The sequence below is a fragment of the Oryzias latipes genome, chromosome 11 (assembly GCF_002234675.1).
Source record: "Oryzias latipes chromosome 11, ASM223467v1".
In the NCBI taxonomy this organism is placed as follows: Eukaryota; Metazoa; Chordata; class Actinopteri; order Beloniformes; family Adrianichthyidae; genus Oryzias; species Oryzias latipes.
This window is the reverse complement of record NC_019869.2, coordinates 2,185,261-2,208,846: the sequence shown is the minus strand read 5'-3', so window position 1 is coordinate 2,208,846 and position 23,586 is coordinate 2,185,261. Positions and strand designations below refer to the sequence as shown.

Genomic DNA, 23,586 nt, shown 5'->3' with positions numbered 1-23,586 from the left:
TTTACTAAAATAGATATAATAACTGTGATGCTTGATTTCAAAAATGTATTTTCTGAGGGGTGGTTCAGTGTAAAGACTCAAGACAAAAATAAAAGCTGTCTAAAATATTGACTCTTTATTTGTATTGTAGGACAGAATAATGGTGACAATTACAAAGATCATATCCATATTAGTGCTACACAGAGCTTTTGTTTATTATTTTAGGCCATGAATGAGTAAAATGATGCATAACTGCCTCTAAAGAAATACAGAAAATGTACCGATAAGAGCAAGAATGTTCCAGTGGGGATTTAATTCAGACAAAGAGATCATTTGTGACCTGTCAAAGACCCATTTGGAGTCTCAGGTACCCCCCCCCCCCCCACACACACACACACACGCACACACAAATACACTTTACACAGGCTTGAAGAAAATTAGCAGGTTTCAAATGAATAAAGAATAATTACAGGGAAGGCAATGAAAACACCACTGCAAACTGAAAACCTAATTTTTTTTTTTTTTTCAAAAATTACTTTGGTAACTTGTCATTATTTGAAATGCATAAAAAACAAAGACCATAGAAAAGGTTATTTAAAGAACCAATTCACTGTGCCTTTGCAGCAGGACAGCAGGCCTTCATGATGAGGCCTTTGAATGGATAAAATTGACCACTTAAACGCGACCTCTGAGTGAAAAATGCTTCCAAGAATGGAAAGCCCAATAATATACACCTAATAAACACCTTGATCATTTTTGAAAGGTACAAAGATTTCCATAAAACAGTCTGAGGTCTCTGCTTTGTGGTCTGGAAACCTCATTAAGTCTTTTGAGGTGAAACCCCTGTCAGCCTTGCAGACCCTGCTGGCCCTGGAACGCCAGCAGCCGAGCTCAGGTACGTACCTTGACCTTGTGCCGAGTTGGGGAGCAGAGCGATGAGAATACAGCCCAGCAAGCAGAGGCTCGGTGTGACTGAGGACTGCATCCCGACGCCAGCAGACAGCAGAACACAGCAGACCTGCAGGGAAGCGCGTCAAAAGACAAGACCAGAGAGAACAAGGAGGAAGGGCAAAAGACAGAGGAGTTCAAATCTCCAGATGCATCACTGCTAAAACACAAATATGCTTCATTTTGAGGTGGAGAGCCATGAATGTTAGAAACTCCTATGACCGCAGAGAAGCTGCAGACTGGAATTGTCTCATTTCGGGAATCTATTCATCATTTTAAAGGCTTCAGGTCCCTAAAGTGATTTATGAAAGCATGCACAGCCAAACATTATAAGTCAGAACAACAATATCCCTTATTCAACCATTACTGTGAATATTTATTGTCTCAGAAAACCAGAAAACTTTATTTGTAGATTCTTCTCTTTTCTCATTAAAATAACTTCTTGTTGTTAAATATTTGCGGCAGAACACAGAAATGCAAACATCTTCAATGAAAGGAGGGAACTTATTCAAAAGATCAGGAAATTCAACAACATTTGGTTGCATTCAGTGAACATTTTAGCTCAATCAGTAAAATGTTGGCGACTGAGGATTCAAACGTCTGACGATCAAACGTGAGGTCCAGTGTCCCTATGAAGGCAGAATCACTTCCAGTTTGCTTTGAACTTCAGATTTCAGCTTTTTACGGGGGTGGGGGGTGGGGGGGGTGGGGGGGCTTATTGAAATGTATTGTAAAGGTTGGAGGAGAAGTGCGGAATGTGCCCCCCTCATGCATCACTTCAGAGAGCTGGAGGTGCAGCAGCGAACGCAGCTGTCACCTGGATGTGCGCCGGCTTCACAAACGTGTCCTGCAGCCAAACATTAGAATGATTTGATATTTTGACTCTAAAAGATGTTTAAAATGTGTTTTTTCACCATCACAGCTTTGAGGGAAACCGTTCTTGGTGAGATCAAAGCAGTTCGATTTTATTTTTCTCAAAATCAAATTTAAAGACTTAAATTTAAAGACTTTCAAATGATCAACAACTTTTTGAGCCCGAGTACATTTTTGTAAATAATCTTTTGGGTCCCTGCGTGGTTTTCCGCATCCGTCGCTCTCAGGTGCATCTGTGGTTTTTACGCATCTAAATCCAGCAGCGCGGCGGAGAAGTATCACAGCAAAGACAGAGAAATGCCCGTCAAACTGCTGCTTTCACTAAAACAAAGGCACGGAAGCTTTCTGCAATTGCAATTAGCTCAGGTGAGATCTGCACGCTGCGCCAGCGGCGGCGGCGTTACGCGCGCGGCGCGGCGCGGAGAGGACACCTTTACGGCGCAAACGGCTTTGTGGCGCGCGCGCGGATGAAACGCGGGGTCCTTACCTTCTCAGATCATATGTTTGCAGGTTCTGCAGATCTCCTCAGGACGGCTCTGTCACAGGATGTGTGGCTCCTACAGCGACTCTCTCCTGAACTACTCTCTCTGCTGGCCAGATGGAGCCAAGTTCGACAGAATGAGAAGAGGAAGTAGAGAGGAAACATTTCAAAATAAGGTGCCAGAGTCCTTTGAAGTATTGATCCTCTTGAGGATCAATAAAAGAGTGGCACGGGCTTCCGACCTGTTTTAGGCTGTATTAATAAAAAATAAAAAGTTTGTTGGTTTTAATGTACATTTTGGTGCTACTTTCTTTTTAGTGTGTTTGTCTGATTGTTTTGAATTGTACAGTACTTTGAAATGCTTGAAAAGAATTATAAAAGCAATCTTCATGCAAATAATGTTTGATTTGATTTGATTAACTGTTTTGTGATGATTCTAAACCAACAATACAACTGCAGTCTTCATTTAAATCACATTTTTAGGAAATCCCTGCAGCTGAAGTAAGTCACTGAATTGTATTGGTTTACTATAAAAATGCAATGAAAAATACCCATAATTCACTTGTAGTAAAAGAAACATTTGTTTGTTTTTTCTGCCACATTTTTTGTCTTATCCAATCGATGTTGGTTTCAGTAATTAAAAGTTAATTATTTGAATTTAGCTAAATTAACTTTTTGTTATGTTGAACACATCTGTATTAATTTCCATGGGAAATCAGAAGTTGTGAAGTTATGCAGTAAGCCCTAAAATGTATAAAAGTTGTGGGACGTTTGCCTTTTAAACAGTAAAAGACAAAATGCTAAAAACAATATTGTTAAAAAAATAATGTTTTTTTTATTGTTTAGTTGTGAATAAAATCAGCTCTTGGCTATGAATGGAAGGGCCACTGGTTTTCAGTTACTCATTCCTGCACAGATTTACTAAAGTGAACCTTTACAGTCAGAAAGTGAGCTCCACTCTTGTCTTACTCTGAAGCCAGACTGGCGTTGCTTCCTCAGAAGCTGTTCTCTCCTCAGTCAGCTTAGTGCTCCGCTGTGTTTCTGAGTTTAGACTTGCAGTGGGTCCGATGGGTGTTTCCTGCTTCATTCACTGTCCAGCCCTGCAGCTATTCATTCCTTTTTACCTGCTTCATGCAAGGCGAGGCAGCAGAAAAATGCGTTGGAACGGCGGGCGGCTTTGAGCGGCTGCAGGGGCTTTGTGTGGATTTCGGTGACCCCTGGCCATATTTGCTCTGAGAGCCACCAGAGGCCCTTAAAAACGTGGCCCTTTTAGCTCTGAGCTGGTGGGCAGAGCCCAAATTGTGAGTATTATAAAAAAAAGTGTTAAAAAAGGTAAACAAACAGTTGTTCAAAGTGGCTTAGCAATGATTTCCCCTTGTTTTCTGTATTTGCAAGCCACTTTTGCATCTTCTAAGCTGGATAGAACCGATTTTCAGCTCTTCATCCGGTGCCATTCATCATTACAGGGCTTGAATTCTTTCTGATATTTTCCTAAAGCAAAATGGCAGTCAGAGAGCTGCAGCTCCGGACGTGCAAGTGTCTTTATCTTCAGGATGGCGTCATGCCTTGAATGAATAATTGGTCCTGTGTGTCTGCAAAGGGTGAGGGTTAAGTCTCCCCGTGCCTCAGTTGTTACGGGTTTGTTTGCCGAGCGTGTAGCCTTTAACAGGCGAAATCGAGGTCTCTGAAGCCTCCTGCATTATCATAGGCATAAATATTTAACAGGAAAACCGCGGATGCTCCCTTTAGATGGTGCGTTTTGCAGCTCCCAAACTGTAGTCGTGAATGAGCCAAAATTCTTTTGCAACTTTTTCTTACGGGAGGTCGTGTCCAAACTGTGTGGATTTACAGCCTCCCGGGGGGGTCAGCCGAGGTCAAGACAGGCTTCAAAACCTGATGCTGAAACCAATAACTGAAAATTTATGAGTAAAAGTCTACAAATCTTAACTTTGCAGAACCTTTGTGAAGTGAAATGTAAAATGATGAAAAAACTAGACTTGATTAAGTCACAGAAGAGATTTAAATTCAAACTAATTAACCAGCATTTACAAAAAACTAGCTAATTACCAGACCTCATCTGAATTCACTCTCTGCAAAACATGTTTGTTGTTTGCTGCTTTGGGAATTATTGATTACTTTATCGTGCCAGCATCTCCGCCTAATGGCAGACTGATGTTAAGCAAGCTGAGGCCTGAGCACCAACAGAGCCAAAGCGGTGGTTTGTGATATGAATTCACGGATGCTAAACCAGGGAACCCGATTAAAGGATATTTATTTTTGCAGGATTTAAAAAAAAATGCGCTTTTGCACCTGCTGAGATGCAGCCCCACATCAAGCCTTGATTGTAAGTGAATGGGAGATAATTACAGCCTGTGGCCCATTGAATGGAGGAGACGCTTCCATGAGGTGAAGGGAGAAAACCTCGTCAGAAAAAAAGAGATGACAGTAATGTACGTCTGTTTTACAGTTCCATTTTAAAAGTTTTCTTCTTTTCTGTCTCCCAACCATGTGACTGAATGCGTGCAGCTCATTGGCTGATTGGGTTCTGGGATCAGACCAGAAGAAGTTTGAAACTTTACTCTGTTTCAGTCTAAAACACACACACAGAAACTGAACTGCAAATATTGATGTGTTTTTAAGCTAGATAGTGTTTTAAAGGCATATAAAACAAGAATGACAGCTTGTTTTTTTAAATAACAGGACTGCAGGGACAAGATTCGGTTTGCAATCCTTCTTTTTTTTACTGCGCCTTTTGTGCAAAAATGTCACCTCTGCCGCATACGCAAAACCAGACAAAAATAGCTAAATCAAGTAACGAACCTAAAACACACACATCTGAGATACCCACAGGAAGTTGTGAAATTATTATGGGATGGCTTCAGGACCTCTCTGGCTGATTAGGTGGTTTTCACATTTAAACTCGATAGCGGAAAGAACATTTTTATTTAAGCATTCTTCATGAAATCCAACACACACACCCCGAGATTAAGTCAACAACCACAACCAAGTCTCATTGACCTTTGACCACCAATCTTAACCCCCCCACCACCAAAATTATAATCACCTTTCCACTTTAAATTTAAAGTCCTCCCAGAGTTTTTGATCAATCGCCTTCAAACTCCTCGAGCATCCTGAGGAAGCTACTGAGAACCGAATCCTGAAATCACAAGTTGTAGATGTTGTACGGCGTTTACGTGGCGACTTTGACTATTGCTGGCATATTTTCTTACCAGAATATTGTTAAAATTTGAGACATTAGTTGTTGGTTTGAGCTGAAACAAACGATATGTCATACAATATGAAAATATCAGTTGCCGAGGAAATCCAAAAATGTACTTTAGCTAATTTTATTTTCTCCGCCACATTTTTTTAGCTGATTCCTCTGAAAATGATATAAACCTGTACGTCATCACCAAGTGACCCAAAAACACAACGGTTGCTATGGAGATACAACTAACAGGAAGACTTTTAGGGGTGGCAGGGGGCAGAGGGGTAGAGTGAGGGGCATGAAGCAGCTGGTGCAGGGCCGGGTATATAGATGCTTTAATCCGATTTTTAATCAGACTTTTTCGCTTGTGAAGTAAGCTTAGGCTTCATTTATATATTTATAGATTAGAAATTTGGCAGCTGAACTACATTTTAAAAGTTTAAAATGACTGAACTTAAATCTAGAAAGAGTCACAGAACGTGCAGTTTCGGTTTCCTTGCATCCATGTTATGAAATAATCAAAAATTGGAATAAATGATTCCTGCCAGATGGTCCTTTCCATGTAGAGTTTGCATGTTCTCCGTGTGCTTTTTCTCCGAGGGTTTTGGCTTCCTCACGCGTCCCAGAAACATGTTCAATGCATTTAATTGGAGATTCTCCTTCTCTCACGTGGATGAGTGGGAATGTTTGTCTGTGTGCAAAACCCTGCAACAGTATGGAGACCTGTTCAGGGTGCGTCCCACCATCACCTGAACTCAGGTAGACTCCAGCAGCCCCTCTAACCTTAATCAGAACAATCTGGAAATACAAAATAGACGGATAAATAACCAACTGTTCGTCCATGTATCTCAGAAAAATAGTAACTTCACCTCCAATGCTCCCAAAAGTGTACATTTCCCGGTGCTGCCACTGAAATGCTTTAGTGAGATAAAAAATGTAAAATTCCACTCAAGTATTTTAAAATCCAAGTTTGGTGAAAGCAGCACAAAAAACAAATCTCAGAAAAATTGTGAATTTCTTCGTGTTGTTGAATCTTTCTGCTGATTGTCCTCTCTTATATTGCTTAAGCATTATAGTTTTATTGTTTGTGGAACTATTTCATTGTCAGGCTTCTGTTACTAGTAAAATGTAAAATATAATTTCACAAAGTTACATTCTTCAGTCAATCAAAGCATGAAGTTAACCGTTTCATTTCCTGTAAGCCTGTAAACAAAACATGACATTTAGACTATTGGCTACACCAAATAAATTGAACCAGGTATGAATTGACTTTTGTTTAATATCACAGTTTTAATGTCTTTCTTAACTTCTGAGTAGTATGCAGATCCAGTTTTATCAGTCATTTCTACCATTTAGAGGCAGCAGAGAAGTCATGAGTTTCCGGCACAGTTTAGAAACATGTTGTGTGCGCAAGATATATCATTTATTAAACATATTTTATTTTGTTTGAAACAGTCGAGTATTTCTCTGTTTGCATTTTTAATGAGTATGAAATGTCTACAGTGAGTTTGTGTAGTTTCCTGCTTGAGTTCTCCTCATGCTACACACAGAATTACCGTCTTTCTCTGAATGAGCCTTGGCAGTTCTACTTTTCATGCAATCCATTCCGTGTAGATAGCATGTGATCTGCAAGACCCACTCTGATGGAAATGGTGTTTTTAACACGTTCTCTCGTGGCATTCCTCTGATGACGGAGGACATGCATCAAGAAAATAAACCTTCAAAGTACATTTCGGAGTATTTCTTTTATCAAATCATTGTGAATCAGTAGCAGACAGAAATATACGGTGATGGGACAGAAAATGTGCTGGGAAGCCCACAAGCTATTGTTATTATAATTATTAAAAGACACTGGGAATCATTTTAAAATAGATAAAAAAAGATGATTGGACTGGTACTTTAACAGCCATGCAACATAAACAAAGTGTTCTCTTTAACCATTCTTAACTTCCTATTGGGTCAGAGAGCCTGTGACATCACTGTCATTTCATGCAACAGGTAGTTATGATTTACTAGATTTTTTATTTTATTTTTTTTATTTAACCTTTATTTAACCAGAAAAGTCCCATTGAGATTAAAAACCTCTTTTACAAGGGAGTCCTGGCCAAGAGGCAGCAAAAAGTTACAAACACAGACAACAAATAAAATTACAATTTCAATTATAAAAACAGTTACATTTAAAGGAGTTGACCTCAAGTGCTCTCAGTCTGGCTTTAAAATCATTTACAGAGATAAGTTCAGGGAGGTTTTCTGCAGTCTGTTCCATGAAGTGGGAGCAGCGTGAGAACCGTGTGAAGCGTGAGAAGATACCACACAGTATTCACTGGTTTGTATTCCATTCCAACTCTGCTCCATAATATTGCTAACTGGCACTGAAGCGGACATAAAGCAAATGTACTTTTTATGAAAGATTGATTCTTTCTTATGAATTCTAGCTGTTTGAGCCAAAATGTCAATTTCTATAGTTTATCCATTTCCAAATCCTTCTCATGTCAGTATTTCTGCGTATTTTTTTAGGAATCCTCAACAAATCAAACACATACGGTATGGCGTGTTACTACAAAATAAAATCCCTTCCCAAATTACATGAAAGGGGGAGAAAAAAAGAATGAAGAAGCCTCCATGGCTCATTTGCATGTTGATGTCTCAGCTGTGTCAAGGCTTAAAAGTTCGCCGTTGACCTTCGCCTGCCCTTCCATTTGCATTTCCTCTTCATTACAACACTGAATTTATTAAACCAAATCAATAATACATCAAAGCCAATGCTTTTTTTTTTCTTTTTAGGACAACCCATGGAGAACCCAGATAATTTCCATCAGATTGAAGGCATCAGGAATTATTATCCTCACAATTTTCTATTGTAATTTTTACCAGAAAAATCAGGACAGGTTTGTCTAAAACATGTTTTTAGAAGAAAAACAACACATTTCTTTTTTTGGAAAACAATGAAGGTGCATTCAGGCAAAGAGAAAAACAAATGCACAGTAAAAAAAAAAAGGGATAATACGTGGAGCTGAGAATAAACCTAAAAAATCTATCTGCAGAGACAGACTATGTGTGCCTTTCACCCCTTTGCAATGCTTTCTCACGTCTTTTGCTGCAGCAGCAGTCTGAAATTGCTCAATGGACATCCAGCAACCCCTTGAGATTTGCATTTTAGTTTATAAAAAAGTGTGAAGTCGTGCAACCTGGTAGACAAATCTCACCCTAATTTCCACTATTCTGAGCCTGAGCTGACTGTGACTCCACAGGTTCAGAGATGAAGCCAGTCACCTGGAAAATTCTGGGGAGGGGAGAAAAAAAACCTCATGTATGAAGCTCTGCTGTCCTACTTTTTCACTTTTTCCAAAAGATTGATGGTGATTAAGACACTGGAGCCCCAGCAACCACAGCGTGTGAAAGAACACTTCACATCCATCCGTGGAGTGGATCAACAGAACAAAAAAGCTGCAAACATTTATCCTTTCTGTGTGACAACACTGAGTTTCTACAGCTTATCCATCTGCTCTTCTGATTTCTCCTCATTTCCTCCTGCAGAGGTTTAATACTCGTGAACCCTTTGACCCTTTTGCATTAGCTGCCTAACAACCATCAACCACCGTGGGGGATTCTCCACTGACAGACGGGAATCCCAATAATGACTCATTCTTTACAAGTTACCGAAGAAAGACGAGTCTTTTACACGTGTTTTGCTAATAACAAAATGTGTTTACAGTGTGTAATAATTCAGATTTTAGCAGTCAAACATCCAAAAAAAAAATGTCAACTGAATTCTGTCAGTCATCTAATAAGTCTGAGTTACAGCAGCAGTCACTCAGATGAGAGGTTTGCATCCATGTCCGAGATAACCAACCAGCTTTCCGATCTACCTTTTGTCTTTTCAGTCTTTCATGGTTTCACTTCTGTGTCTGAACTCTGACAGACATGTGGTGAACAGCCTGCAGCAGCCGCAGCTTCTCATTCTGCACAGGTGCTGCCCCCACCTGGTCAAATGGAAGAACAGCAGCTTCTGTGGGAGAACTGAACAGAACTGGGCTGTTTTGTCATCACCCCCACCCCCCCTCCTGAATGTTAAGTGGTTCTGTCGCCTGCAGTATTAACCCTCACCTGCGTTTAGCCTCTCTGGCAGATCATGTCAGACCTGGGTCAGGTTATGTCATGGAACTGCAGGCTTGAGTTATTTTACACTTTAACTGACTCTGAACTTTAACCGCTTTTCCAGAAACTCGTGAACATCTGTCAGTGTCTTTAAAAAAAAAAAAAAGAAGATGACCGAGGAGATAATCGAGGAGTCATTTATTTATTTTTTTTACACAATTAATGAAAGTTTAGTCTGACAAATGGACAAACTTTTCAAGTAAACAGTTTTAAAGATGTATAATTTAAAGTTAGCTTTGAAAAATGACTTTACAAAAGGAGAACTCATACAAAATGAAAAATTTCAGGACGGGAAATAAAACATACATTAAACATTAAATTCAATAAAATTTGCTTTGATTCTCCTATTTAATTTCACATTTTTTAATTTAGTTATCTTTAGTTGTTTTATAGTTTGTTGAATTTAAAGTATTTTTGCAAGTGTCTTAAAATTTTCGCAGAGAAGAAGTGCAAATAATTTTAGGACCTGTCTGCATAAAACAATGTGCACAATTGCTCACTACAGACCTTATGTAACCTTTCTGCATCAGAAAAAAAGTGTCACTGGTACAAATGCAACAAATGCAAAGCATCTGGATGATGCTTCACACCAAGAGTCCCCTTAAAATGTGAGTAATGATCTGCTTTTTAATGAAAAATGAGCATTTAAATGTATATTTTTACCCAAACAGAAGAGTAAAAACATTACTGACCACAAAGGATGCATATTTTACAGAAAAAAAAGAAAGCTACATCTTAAAACAAACAAAATGTACAAAAAAAAGCCCAGTTTTAAAATAAAACCCTGCTTACATAAATAATGCTCTTTCCCCACCGCCGCACGTCTTTTCCAGGAACAAGGCAGGAGTGGATGGAAAGGTAAACGCAAGAAAAGGAGGTGGAGCTAGAAGGATGTGTGCTTTTGGACGCGTGTGCGGCCGTGTGTGAATTCTCAGGTAATGGTTGTGTTTGTGCAGCTGAGAGCGGAAGGCTCTCTGATGTCACTGGATGACATCAGCGAAATAACGAAATGTTAGCAAAGTTGAGGTCTGCCTCTGAATGGAGTTACTGAGTCCAGATTCAGAAAAAAAAAAAAAAAGAATGAACAGACTCTCAGGTGAGTCAGGTCTCCTTGACCCTGCAAATGAAGGGAAAAGGGGGGGATTTAAAAAAAAAAGGTGGACTTTTGGCATCACCTCCAGTGCGTCAGTCACAGATTTGACTCTGCTGCCGTCTGCATCCCTTCCTCAGTTGTCCGTCTCCTCCATCACCTCCATCACCACCGTCCTGGGCCCTGTCAGGATCAGGTGGCTGACGGTGCGGTAATCCATGTCTAGAACGTTCAGGCCGTTAACTGACACCACAAACTGGCGAACCTGCAGTTCAGGAGCACACGCAGGTGCCAAAGGTGACACCCCAGACGTATGGAAGTCAGAGGGGGATAAAAAAAATAAAAAAACAAATCCCTACCTTCATTCCTGCAGCAGCCGCAGGGCCACAGGGCTCCACGGCCTGGACGTAACACGGCCGGGCTCCTCGGACCACAAACCCCCAACCCACTGCATCCCCTACAATCTGCAGGCACACGGCAGCTGGTCAGACGTCATGTGAAGCACTTTTAATAGGAACATATTTACGGAAAGAGACCCTGAAAGCGTCACACACAGTGGACTATTTTTCCATGATTTGTGTGAAATGTCGTCCTTTCTGACGTACTGTGAAGGTTTTCTTCATGTAGGGGCCTCCTGGTGTCTGCAGCTCCTCCGTGCTCACTGGTCTTTTCAGAACTGAACAGAAAAATCAAAATTTGGTTTTAAATGATTAATCATCTTTTAACTCAATAAATTGAGTCAACCATACAAATAATAATAGAAATAAAATAGTTTTTGTTTCATAGATTTTTCTTATCTGAACTAAAGTTAAACAGGAAGATACCAGTTTTTAATACTTTTACATAAAAAAATGTATTTTTTTGCATTTTGTAAATCTTTTCCCAAACACAGCTATGTTGTATTTTTAGCACAATAACCTGTGAAAACATGGCTTTAAACTGGGCTCCTGCCTTCCCCCCTGCTCACCTGATTTGGGGTTGGACAGCACCAAGCAGGAGGAGCAGCCGTGTGCACCAACGGGTCTCCTGGTCCAGATGCTTCCATCGCTGCTGCTTCTCAGCCGAGGTCTGGCTGGGCCCCCACAGCTCTCTGGGGCTTTCTTGTCCTTCGAGCCGTTGACCGCTGAAGGAAGAAAAGACATGAATGTCATTCTGCGAAGGAAGAAGGCCTGGATTTTTAGTTTTGTATAAGAAAATAAATAAGAACGGCCTGAATGTTTTGGTACAAGTAATGCCTATAAAGGTTGCAAAATCATTAAATTTGTTCATAGCTCTTCAGTTATGCTCTTTTTTTAAATGAATCTTTCTTTTGTTTGTTTTTTTCCCAAAATGTGCAGATTTTTTCATCACAAATGATGAAAAAGAAATACTTGACACAAGGTGAATAAAAAACTGAAGCAATAGAAACTTCAAAAAAATCTCAACATGATGATCATCCTTTAAATGTTCAATATGCAGAATGTTCTTGTTTTATTCAAAGAAGCTCACAGAACAGGAACCCGACCAAACATGCACGTATGGTGAAACAAAACGTTACGTTTGCCTTTTTATTAAAAACCTCATTTGCTAATAACATCCCGTTTAATCATTGACCAAACATTTTCCTCTTTGGAGGTAAACACTTTGTTAGTCTTTTGTTTTTACTGCCTTGACTGAAGCATTGCTTTCCCTGCTACCTACCGGTAGTTTCTTTTTCCTACATTCAGTAGAAATGAAAGGTTAATCCAAATATCTTCATCCTTTTGCAAAGCAAAAATAAAATTTTGTTTCACATTTTTTTAGCAGCAAAGAAGAAAAAGAATCCAGAGAAGGGTGGGATTAAACCTTTAAATCCCATAAAAATAGGATGAGTTAACTTTCTTTTTTTTAAGTCTATAAAAATATTGAGCAGGGATGTTAAAAGAATCACGTTGATGTTTTAAAATGTATTAAAATAATATAGTCTTGTTTGAAAAGCATAGAAGCTTGAATAAAATTAATATCAGATGAATCAAAGTAAACATAAGTGACTCTTATCTCAAGAATTCTTCTAAAAATAAACGTGCACATTTGAATTCTAGTAGCAAAAGTTTCTCACCTGCTGTACAAGGTCCCATATTTTTTTATTTTTTTTATTTTTTTACTCCGTTGTTGGAAAACCTTTAGCTCACATTTGCAAATCACTGATGGAGTGAGCGGCGAGTTCCCCTGAGCAGGTCCAGTTAAAGCCCTACGTGTTTACACATCTGAAAGAGATGCCGGCTGACTGGTTGTAAAACCAAATACTTGTGGCTAAATATTAAACCCCTGGACAAACAAACCCACCTTCAGCCAAAAGGAGGGGGGAGTTACCTGGGATGTAGATTTTCACTGTGACACAGTCACAGAAGTGGCTTTCCTTCTGATGGAAAATCCATTTTTAAACAGCTCACAGTGGAAATAATAAGCTTAGAATGTAAATTATGATTCATATGATCTAGTTTGAACTCAAGCCACTTTATGTTTTTACTGTTCAGAGGATGGACATGGATGGGTTGAGAAAAAAAAGGCGAATTACGTTGGAGAAAAGTGAAAAACCAGGATTGAAGCAGCAAGAATGTCTGAAGGCTGCAGGAGAATCGCTTTCTGGACGTGAACTGGAGCTTCAGCCTGGTTGCTATGCCGATTGGAGGAGGGAAAAGAAATCTGCTCTCATGGCTGAGGGGGGAATGGGAACACAAGAAAAAAAGGTGTGGAGATTTCTGTCCATCTTATGCAGTTGGTCTGCAGGAACAAGAGTGCTTCTCAGTCACCACTTGAAATATTTACAAGGAATGTAAATTTCTATTTAGATTAAAATTTGACACTTTAAAAAAGAAGAAAGTATTATTAAATGTTCTTATCAAGTTCAGATTTACACAAAGCATGGATTTTTTATTTGACAATAAAACACACTGAGGAATCTATTTTGTTGTTAAAAAGAAGAAGAACGCATTTCCTTCACCAATTGAAATAATTAATTAGTTAATTAATTAATTAATTAATTAATTAATTAAATATTAATTTATAAGAAATGTAAATTTCTATTAAAATAAAAACAATTTTTTTTAAATGTTCCTATTTATTTCTCAAATAATTCCTAAATAAAGCATTTAAGTTGAGTAATTAATGTTCTTTGTTATTGAAGTGAATATGTAGAAGAAGGGGGGGGGGGGGGGGGGGGGGGGGGGGGGGGGGCTGGTGACATGGGTTCAGAAAAGAGCCGGCCGCTGAGTCATCTGGACAACGTGGCGGGGAATGAAAGCGATGTGTTGTCCACACCAGACGACAACAACAACAACAGCAGCAACACGAGTTGCAGACAGAGTAAACATGGCTCCCATTGATCGGCATTCCAGCCTGTCTGCTGTGGGAACATTCCTCTCAGGAACAGATCCCAGTCAAAGACTTCTCAAAGGGAAGATAAGGGCCCCCAGATGCATGGACAAACAGTTCTGACCTAATCATTGGGAGGCTGGCGTACGCCATCACACGACATCATACAACTATGGATCCGTGTTGATGGTTCAGCTGATTTCATGGAATTTGTTGACATTTTTTAAAGAAAATTGAAACCCTCATTCTTAACCCTTGTGCTATCTTAGATGACCCCCCCTTTCCATTGAAGTGTTCTCCCTACCATGACAAAGGTGGATAAAGGTGGAAAGATTTCATGTAACCCATGGACACCAGTGAAGATCACAAATCATTGAAGAAAAAAGGTTCAGAGCTCTGTCTAGTGGGTCTAGATGACCCCACTCCCAATGTTCAAGTGCCTAGGATAGCACAAGGGTTAAAGCATTGTGGATCTATGGTAGATAAAAATGAACACTGAGGAATGTGTTCATACAACCGAGTCACTGCTGGAAACTAGAAAAATAATAATTAAAAAATAGAAATAAAGTAATCAATAAAGGGTTACAACAAAAAAACGAAAATTGCGATAAACTAAAGTAAACTGAAATAAAAGATACTGTATGACAACTTTTTTTAAACCTGATTTATTTAGTCTTCAGTGCACTCATAAATATTCCATTTTAACAGTGAATAATTTGATTCTTATGAACAGATTTGATCTGGAGAATTTGCTGCTAATGGATCAAAACAAAAAGTCAACATTCCACAAGGTGTAAAGATGACTTTTGCACATTGTTACCTGTTTGTAAATAATCTTTCATTTATACCGCCTTATTATTATTACATTTCTGCTACATTTTTGTTTTTTAATTATTCTTATATTATAGTATTTTCTCTTATGTTTACTGCTACGGTGACGCACAAATTTCTCACGTGTGGGATCAATAAGTACTTCTGATTCTGAAGGTTGCAGCAGCATTCCTAAATCTATTTTTTTATCAATTTGAATCCATACTCCCTTAAATAGGCAGACAGTTGTATTAGCTGGCAACCGTTCGTCAGAATCTTTTCACGTTTTCACTTTCTTGATGGTTTCTAGGGAGGAATATTCAGTTTGACTGAACAGTCTTCCTCGTTTACAAGCCTGCTGCAACAAAAATACTGTGTTTTAAAATGTAAAAAAATAATTTAGTTTGGGAAAGAAAAGAACCTGAAAGACAGATTATTTTAAAATGAACCAATGATCTCCCTAAGATTATTATTATTATTATTATTTTCATTTATCAGCTGGTAACCAATATGCTTGTGACAACTTTTAAGTCATGTTATGAGAAAGGAGTAGCAAAGTATTTTACTCTGGTTGTTGAAGCATTTATTCTAAATATTTGTACTGAATAGTATGCAAAGTCGGTCATCCAAAAAAGATGGCTGACAAAAGAACTTAAGTGAACATTTCTGCAGCCCTGAGGAGAAGATTCAATGTCATGAACAAGCAGAATTAAAAGGAACAAAAATAACATTTCAATGTTTTCAAGGCTGATTTTATTCACGCGTATTTTTAGGTGCGACCAGCACATAAAGTGTGGAAACTCATGTTTCTCATTGCTGCATCCGAGGTTGCATTTTGTTGGCCACAACAATTTATTATTTATTTATTTATTTAACTTAAAGCTAAAGTCCCTAATTATCTGTCACTCAGCGTTCTCCACATTTGATCTAACCTCTGGAGGAGCGGTGAGCTGCAGAAACAGCCGCGCTGAGGAACCGTTTGGTGGTCTAACCACAATCCTAACCCTTCATATGGGTCCGTGCGGCCAGGAAAAAAGTGCAGGGCTGGCCGCACGCATAAAAAAAATGACGTGCAAATAGAAGCTTTCCTACGTTTTAAATTCAAAAAAGTAGAAATATTTTTATTTGCATTTATTCTGCAAAACTCCACAAATCAGATAAATAAAATACAGTTTTCACTGAGGTGTAGCTACATAGACGTGAGGTCACAAAAAGCATTTGATTAAATGAAGCAGAATTTTTCTGCTATGAAAAAATGTCTTCGGCAGAGTAATGATATGTAGGACAAATGTTTCTTATTCATTTGCAAAGACATCACCTATTGATTTTAATATTATGCAACACTTATCATGACTTAGCGACCTGTAGGATAGCATTAGATTGGATGCAGGCTAAATTTGATTTGATTTGATTTATTTCAAGCATTGTAGTCAAAGCAATAAAGAATTTACACATATTTATCAAACTCATAACAGAAATGATGAAATGCATAGTTTAAAAAGACAAAAAATAAAACAAAACAAAAAAGTCACTTAAATCACATTTGCTTAATTAAATATGGAGATAATTAACTAAAGTTAAGTAGAGCTTGATTTATTGCTTGAAAAGGAGTGAGAAGAAGCGATTTATATGATCCCACCCCTACTGAGTTCATTTAGTTGATAGTTTTGCAGTTTTTGAAATCCGGTTCTGATCAGATAGATTCTCTTCAAGTAACAAAATGATTGATGATCTTCAGAAAACATTCATTCATGATTTCAGTAAACAGTAACGGTACCGATATGTAATAATCATTGATTATCAGTAGAACACATGATCACATTAAACCGGTAATTATTGCTACACATTGCAGGTCAAGTAAACAAAATCAATAGCTGATTGATTGTAATTCAAACATTTCAGTAATCATTATTACACATTAGAATGTAACACTCAGTGGTTGTAATTAAAAGAGCTTTGATTATTTCACCACAATCAAGTTCACACATGGATTTGGAATTATTCAAACACCTGTTGATCCTTAAATCCTCTTATCTTCATATCCTGAAATCAGAGTTTCTTTATACGTTTTCTTGAATTTTTGAATATTTGAACATTGTTTCAGCTCATTACTGAAGCCGTTCTAGAGTTTAGTGCCACACACCGACACACAGAAACTTTTCTTTGTGGTTCTTGTCAGTTTAATCTTGAAGTTTAGTTTGTTCCTCCTTCATTTTCTAAGAACTGTTTTTGGATAGTGAATGGTAACGATTTCCCAATGGCTCTGTATAGACGTTGCGCAGTGTAAAAATCCACAAGGTCCTGCAGTTTTAAAAGTCTAGATTGATAGAAATCGTGTGTTCATCAAGAGCGTACCGGATGGATCTGTCAGTTACTGGTTGTGTGCGACCCAACATGCAGGAGACCAGGCTTGGTGGCAGAAACTCAAACATGACAAAATCCATGGAGAAACAAAAAGGTGACAAAACACATGACCTGACCATGAACAACTGCAAACCAGAAACTGTTGGGGTCATTAACAGCTGCGGATGATTTCTGACATAAAGCTGGTGTGACTGACTGAAAACATGAAATGACAAACCTCTCGTTTGAGGTCTTTTCATTTCCTTGTTGTACCTCCTGGTCTCTAGCTCCCTTATTGACATTATTTGATCAACAATAAACTGGTTCTGATTCGGAATGAACTTTATTTCAGTTCATGGTTTTCAGTTTTTGAGTGTCAGTCATCTGCTGTATGTCCCATTTTTCATTTTAGCTTTGTCATATTTTAGGTTGGTTGTTGTTGGTTTTTTTTGTGTTTCTGCCATAAACACGTTTTCTACATGTGGATCCTCCTCAGAGCTTTTCCTGGCAGAATCGGTTTCAGTGAAGTCATCCATTTGTGTTAGAGAGAAAAAAGCCAAGAAAATGGGCTTTCTAGCATGTTTGTGTTCAAAGTGTGTGTCTGTCTAGATTCATATTATGTTTTTAGCTCCAAAAAACAAAAATGAGGACAAGTTAAATTAGAGCAAAACTATCAGTTGCTGCTGCCATGTTATAGAGTCCAACTGGTTTGAATGGGTAAAAAATGGTAAAGACTTTTTGTAAAACACAACAAGTTTGGTTAATTTATTTATTGATTCATTTTAGTCTGATGATCCTTAACTGTTCTTTGTTTTGCTCCAGATAACCTTTTAATGATATCACTCAATGACCTCATTTCCTGCCTTATTTGGTGGAAATGTGCTTTTTCCCAAACTTGGGTTCAGTCAATGCAACTCTGGATTTTTGCAGCAATAACGAGTCACTATTGTGAAATTATTTGTTTTCTTTTTGGGGGGGAAATGCACATTTTGTTGTTTCACATTTCAAAATAATTGCAAACTTTTGGATGACTATCATCTTTGCTTTGTGAGTCAGCGTCGTGCAGAAAGTTGGAAATTCTTCATCTGTCAGAGTCAACTAAAATCAAACTGTGACTCTTTGTCACAGTGACCCCAAAGTTCCAGAACGCCACTGATGACTCCTTCAGAGCGGGACTGCTGACTCAGCACACATTTTCTTTGTTGTCCTTGTAGTTGAGAGAGGAACAAACTTTAAAAAGAGTTTATGAAATCTTCCAGTCTTTCCTCTTAATTTGGGGGGTGGGTTTTTCCGTTGATAATAACAGAATTAGTTTGCTCTTTCAGTTATTTGTGAAAACAAAACATGAAAACACAACGGTCTGTGACTAATTACTGGATAGAACGTCCTGAGGTAAATTACCTTCAATCAAAAACCTTCAGTTTCCTTAAAAAAAAAAACCTCAATTCATAAACAGATTTAAATTATTAAATCATTATTTAATCACCAATGGAGACCCTACAAAGCAAGTTTTCCAATTAAAAGTATTGCTGTGCGGTGCTAAAAAATGGAAGTTAACCTGTATTAACTTGAATTCAACTCCAACAGATGTATGCTCTCAGAAAGTCTTTTTTATTTTTTATTTAAATATTTTTAAAAACAGTGCACTTTGCTCACGTTACATTCTTTCACTTGAATCCACAAGATTTTGTTTTGTTAGCAATAAAAAGATGAAACCGTTTCCTTTCCGGGTTTATCCTATTTTTTCTATTTGTCATCTTGTCAGTGTCTCCTTTTATGCTTTATTATTCTTTGGTGGGGGTTGTATGTGTTTACAAGTTTTTTCTTTTTTTGTATTTGTTTTAATTTAGAGCATGTTTTTATCTGAAGCGCTTCCAGCAACTTCTGTCCGAAAAGTGCTCCACAAATACGGTTTGATTTGATTTATAATGAATGAACTAGTGCAAAATGAAACGTATTCAGCATATTTTAGGCTGGGATCCAGCACACATCAACATCTTTACATACAAAAGCTGTTATGTTGTACTATTTTTAATAAAAATAAAATAAACATCCATGCCTTTTAAATATTATATATAACAATATATATATATATAATATTATATATATATTATTATATATAACAATATATATATAATAATATGATATACTATATATATATATATATATATATTTATTTATTTTTTGAAACCCGGACTTGTTTCCTGTTTCCATGGAACTCCTGTGGAAAGCTTGCGTGGCGGTGGAGAGAGACGGATGTCAGCCGCAGACATGACGAAGGTAATGGAAACACTCTGATTGATTAATGAGAAGGTTCTGTTTTTTTGTGTCACTGCAATAAGACACACCTCAGATGGACCAGTGGAAATCAGCTTTTAGGCTTTAGTCACCTTGAAAACAGCAAGTGGGATGCAACCACATATATTCCCATTCTTGTTAACCTAGTTCTGTTTATTAAATATACCTTTTCTGGAAAAAACCCTTTCCTAGAACTTTCTGTCTCCGTGAACCTTAAGAGCTGCTAACCTAATGTTACCGTGCCTCATTGATTGTATCCATTAGTGACCTCATAGAGTTCAGGACAATCCATACCGCCTTAAGTGTTTCATTATTGATTGACTGTTTGCTTTTCAGTGTAAATAGCACTTTTTCCAGTCAAAGTCAGTAGAAATGTGTGACTCTTGGATTTAAAAATACCACCTTATCACAGTTATGTTTGCTAACAGAGATATAAACCTGTGGGTGTCGGGGAAATTTTAATCTTCAGATACAGGAGAAAACATTTTTGAAGTTCTTTAAAGTTTAATCATTTCACACCTGTTTCAAAGACTTAACTCTGCAAGTGTTTTTTTTGTTTGTTTTGTTTTTTATTCTGGTTCAAATTAAATTAGGGTTTTAAAACAGAGGAGGTGAAATGAATTTCCACACAAAAAAAGAAACTCAATCTTCGAATGAATGCGATCCAACAGAGTGCTGGCTGACAGTATTGGTGAACTAATAAAGGACTTGGCAGTAACTGCAGCAGAATCCATGAAATGTCGTTTCTTCTCATCTAGGGTTTGGATAATGCTGTCCTCTGCTGGAGGAAAAGCACTCTCACAGTCGCTGCATGTGATTGTTGCTGGAGGATATCTGTGTCAGAGATTCCTCATAAGAAGGTGTAACAAAACAAAAAAAGAAAAACATGACAAGGAATAAAACAGAAATAGCTGATTTGGAAACTAGGTGTGACAAGGCAGGAATAAACAGGAGAATAAACATGACAAAACAGTTTTTGTAGAAACAAAGAAGTGAAGATCATGAAAGATCACGCTGAAACAAGACTTCTATTATCCAGAGGGCCCTGAACGTTTCATGTTTACCTTAAAGATCAGAAAAACTCTGTAACACTGCCACATAATGTGTCCACCATGAACAAAACTCCAAGAAAGAAATGGAACAACGGGGTCTTTGTGGCTGTCAGGCCGTGGAAGCCTGGAACGTCAGACACGAATGCACACTTCTAAGGCCGTTAACCTGCCGTGGTCCCTTAACAAAGAAATACATTATCAACCAGTTTTTAGTTCTTTATTCTTGTTATTTTTTTGGTTTAGATCGCTATTTTCACAAAAAGCGGAATATTTGTCACATATCACATTAACATGACAACACGCCGCTTAGCCGGCACCGACCTGTCATGCAGCCGCAAAGGAAAGCGGTATCTATGCTAATGGTCATGACGGTTTAAATAAAGCATCAGTTCAGAGAGAAAGTTCACCTCTTACCGCTATGGAGTGATATTTCTGCCACCACGTTGCACACAAAACGTTCTAAGTTGAACACAAAACTTTTTATATACTGCTTGTTTTTGTCCAGATGATGAAGCTAAAGGTTGTTTTAAAGAAGCCAGCGCAGTGATACAAAACATTTATGCTATGTAACTGGAACTTCCTTTTTAGGCGTGCACTATCACTGTAGATTATCCCTTTTTAATGCACACCCAGCAGCCAATCAGAATCGGATATTCACTCGGACCGTGGTGTAATGCATTACAAAGAATTTATAGAAGTTTCCATATGTACTTGCTTAGTATTGCAAAAAAAGTGTCTCTTAATACTTTACTTAGTAGTTAATTAATTCTTAACTATGCATTAATTATTATTAAGAGCGGTGCCCTTAATATAAAATATGTTAACCACATGAACACTGTACAGTCCAACAGGCGTCACCACAATTCAGTCACACTTAGAACCCCAAAATGTAACACAAAAATGTCACTCTTCTTTAAGCTTAATACCATCTGTCACCGATAGGGGGAGCTATTGTGGAAGCAGCAAAGAAGCCTATCTGCATTTTACAGAAGCATCCATCCATCATCCATCCATCTATCATCCATCCATGCATCCATCCATCCATGCATCATCCATCATACATTAGCATGTACACATCAAATGCAGCCTTTTTGGGATGTTGACTTAATATTGGCAGGTGTAGAACTATGTATTCATAAATCTACATGTTTCTAAATCAGGGGTGTCAAACTCATTTTCACCGAGGGCATCACATCAGCATAGTGGCTTTCCAAAAGGGCCAGATATAACTTATTCATGTAACTAAATGTAATAAAAATAAATGCAACTACTCCTTAATGTTATACAATTCATTTAGTTATTGACAATTACAGTTGCATAGAACACATATGTTTGCTTGTTATTCTAGCATAAATCCTTTTACATTTGATTCTGTCAGGTTAGGTTATATGGACAGTGTTTAAGTCCTAATGTATAGTCGCCCAATCCAATATTTCTAGTCCGATTTCTCCTAGATATGAATGAATGCAGACCAATTTTTATTCTTTATTTTAAGAAATTAAAAATGTTGATGCTCTTGGGGGCCACATAAAATGACATGAGGGCCACATTTGGCCCGCGGGCCTTGAGTTTGACACATGAGCTCTAAAAGAAACTCTATCCAGGAAAAAGGATGTGCTTCCTCCCAGGATCCAAGCCACAAGTATACCCTCAGGTGAGATTGGCATCCTGACCAATCAGATTCTTCTGCAGCTTTCTGAGCACAATCTGACGGGGGGGGGGGCATGTGTTGGCCTTTGTGTCCCTCTTTATGATCTATAATTTGCACAAAGCCATAGCCTAAAAATAACAATCTAAGCGTTTGACTGCTTTAACTGGCATTGTGATGTTTTGTACTCTGAGTTCACGTGTGTAGGGATCTTTGTGTACTTTTAGCGTGCAGTCGCTCCTCCGTGTGTGTGCATGTCCCATGCTTTCGCGGTTGTTTATACATGTGTGTGGTCTCTGTAAGATGAGGACATTTTACCCGAGGAGATGGATGCACGGATCACTTTCAAAGCTAAAGGACCTGCTCCCCCTGTGAACAACATGTTCCCAGCATGCAGAGCGCAGGCCGTCACTTCCAGCCTTTCAGAAGAGACGCTGTGTTTTTAAAAGTGGTGCTGTGGGAAGAAGCACAAAGCTATTACTTTATAGTCACAAATGAGAGAGAGGGAAAAAAAAAACATTCTAGAGGCTGATCTTCATCACAGAGAGCCACAGTGGAGCCAACGTTGTCCCCCACAGTGCAAACTACTTTGAACATGAGACTGAATCTCACATTTAGCAGAGAAAAAAACACAATGCACACTTCAGTAAAAAGGTTCAAGCTGTTTAAGATCCTGTTTGTTCACTGTGGGACAGTATTTCCACAACTTTATGCACTAAATGAGAAAAAAACAGTTATTTTTGGGTCAAATCTTGCGATTTCTGATCTTCAAGAATTTGACTTCATCTGTATTGCAAAGCAAATTTTAAGCAGCAATATTTTTTCATAAAAATCTCTTCAGAAAGACTGATTAAGAGTAACCAACAACACATCTGTGTTTGTGAGCACTTAATTCCTTTCTTTTAATACCTTTTTTGTTTTTACAAGTTTCTTCAAAACATTTTTAGCAAAGAAAACATTTACACTTTAGAAAAAGTCAAAGCGAGAGTATTATGTCCCTGAGCTGCTTGTTGGGCAATATTTGAAACTACATTTATAAAAGAACTTATCTGCACCTCGGGAGTTTTAAGGTGAGTGCAAAGTATTAAAGTAACTGCTAATAACCTGCTAACTGAACATCCATCTCTAGAAAAAATACACAAATACTGTAGATAAGTTCTTTTCATTACAATATTATTTCATACACACCATAGATGCGGGAACAAACCCCGATTCCTCTGATCCGCGAAGGCTGGATGAGCACGGTGGCAGTGGAATCATGGTTTGAGGCCCTTTTGGAGTACCTTTGCAGTTTGCTGCCACTAACCTGACTCCTACATTTACCGAAGCATACACATGAAAACGTTTTTTTAATACGCCAACTTT

General features: G+C 38.1%; 3 protein-coding genes across 6 annotated transcripts in view; all 3 read right to left on the bottom strand.

Annotated features, from left to right (window-relative positions):
* LOC101171503 (collagen alpha-1(XIV) chain) overlaps positions 1-2,543 on the bottom strand; it is a 114,757-nt gene extending 112,214 nt beyond the window's left edge. For 2 of the 4 annotated variants that reach the window (XM_011480658.3, XM_011480660.3), the window contains exons 1-2: positions 2,288-2,402; positions 883-997 (exon numbers count right to left, since the gene is read on the bottom strand). In XM_011480658.3, the coding sequence (XP_011478960.1) occupies positions 883-964 (82 nt within the window). In that variant the 5' untranslated portion in view covers positions 965-997; positions 2,288-2,402. Of the gene's footprint in view, positions 1-882; positions 998-2,287 lie in introns of all 4 variants that reach the window. The other 2 variants (XM_020706881.2, XM_011480659.3) reach the window with 2 other exon arrangements.
* The window catches only part of LOC110015840 (CD209 antigen-like protein E), a 900,664-nt gene that overhangs the window by 131,918 nt on the left and 745,160 nt on the right, over positions 1-23,586 (bottom strand). The gene's annotated exons all lie outside the window — the stretch shown is intronic.
* On the bottom strand, positions 9,771-13,687 carry LOC101164572 (DEP domain-containing mTOR-interacting protein). The gene is made up of 5 exons (XM_004073726.3): positions 12,815-13,687; positions 11,705-11,860; positions 11,343-11,413; positions 11,097-11,201; positions 9,771-11,002 (listed from the first exon to the last, which is right to left on the bottom strand). Exons 1-5 carry the CDS (start codon positions 12,831-12,833, stop codon positions 10,874-10,876), a joined length of 480 nt encoding a protein of 159 aa, XP_004073774.1. The 5' UTR covers positions 12,834-13,687; the 3' UTR covers positions 9,771-10,873.

Excerpts from the sequence above, each read along its gene's own strand:
- LOC101164572 (XM_004073726.3), bottom strand. Across the intron at positions 11,414-11,704 it reads GCTGTCCAACCCCAAATCAG|TTCTGAAAAGACCAGTGAGC; the intron begins GTGAGCAGGGGG and ends TTTTCTGTTCAG. Across the intron at positions 11,202-11,342 it reads ACATGAAGAAAACCTTCACA|ATTGTAGGGGATGCAGTGGG; the intron begins GTACGTCAGAAA and ends GTGTGCCTGCAG.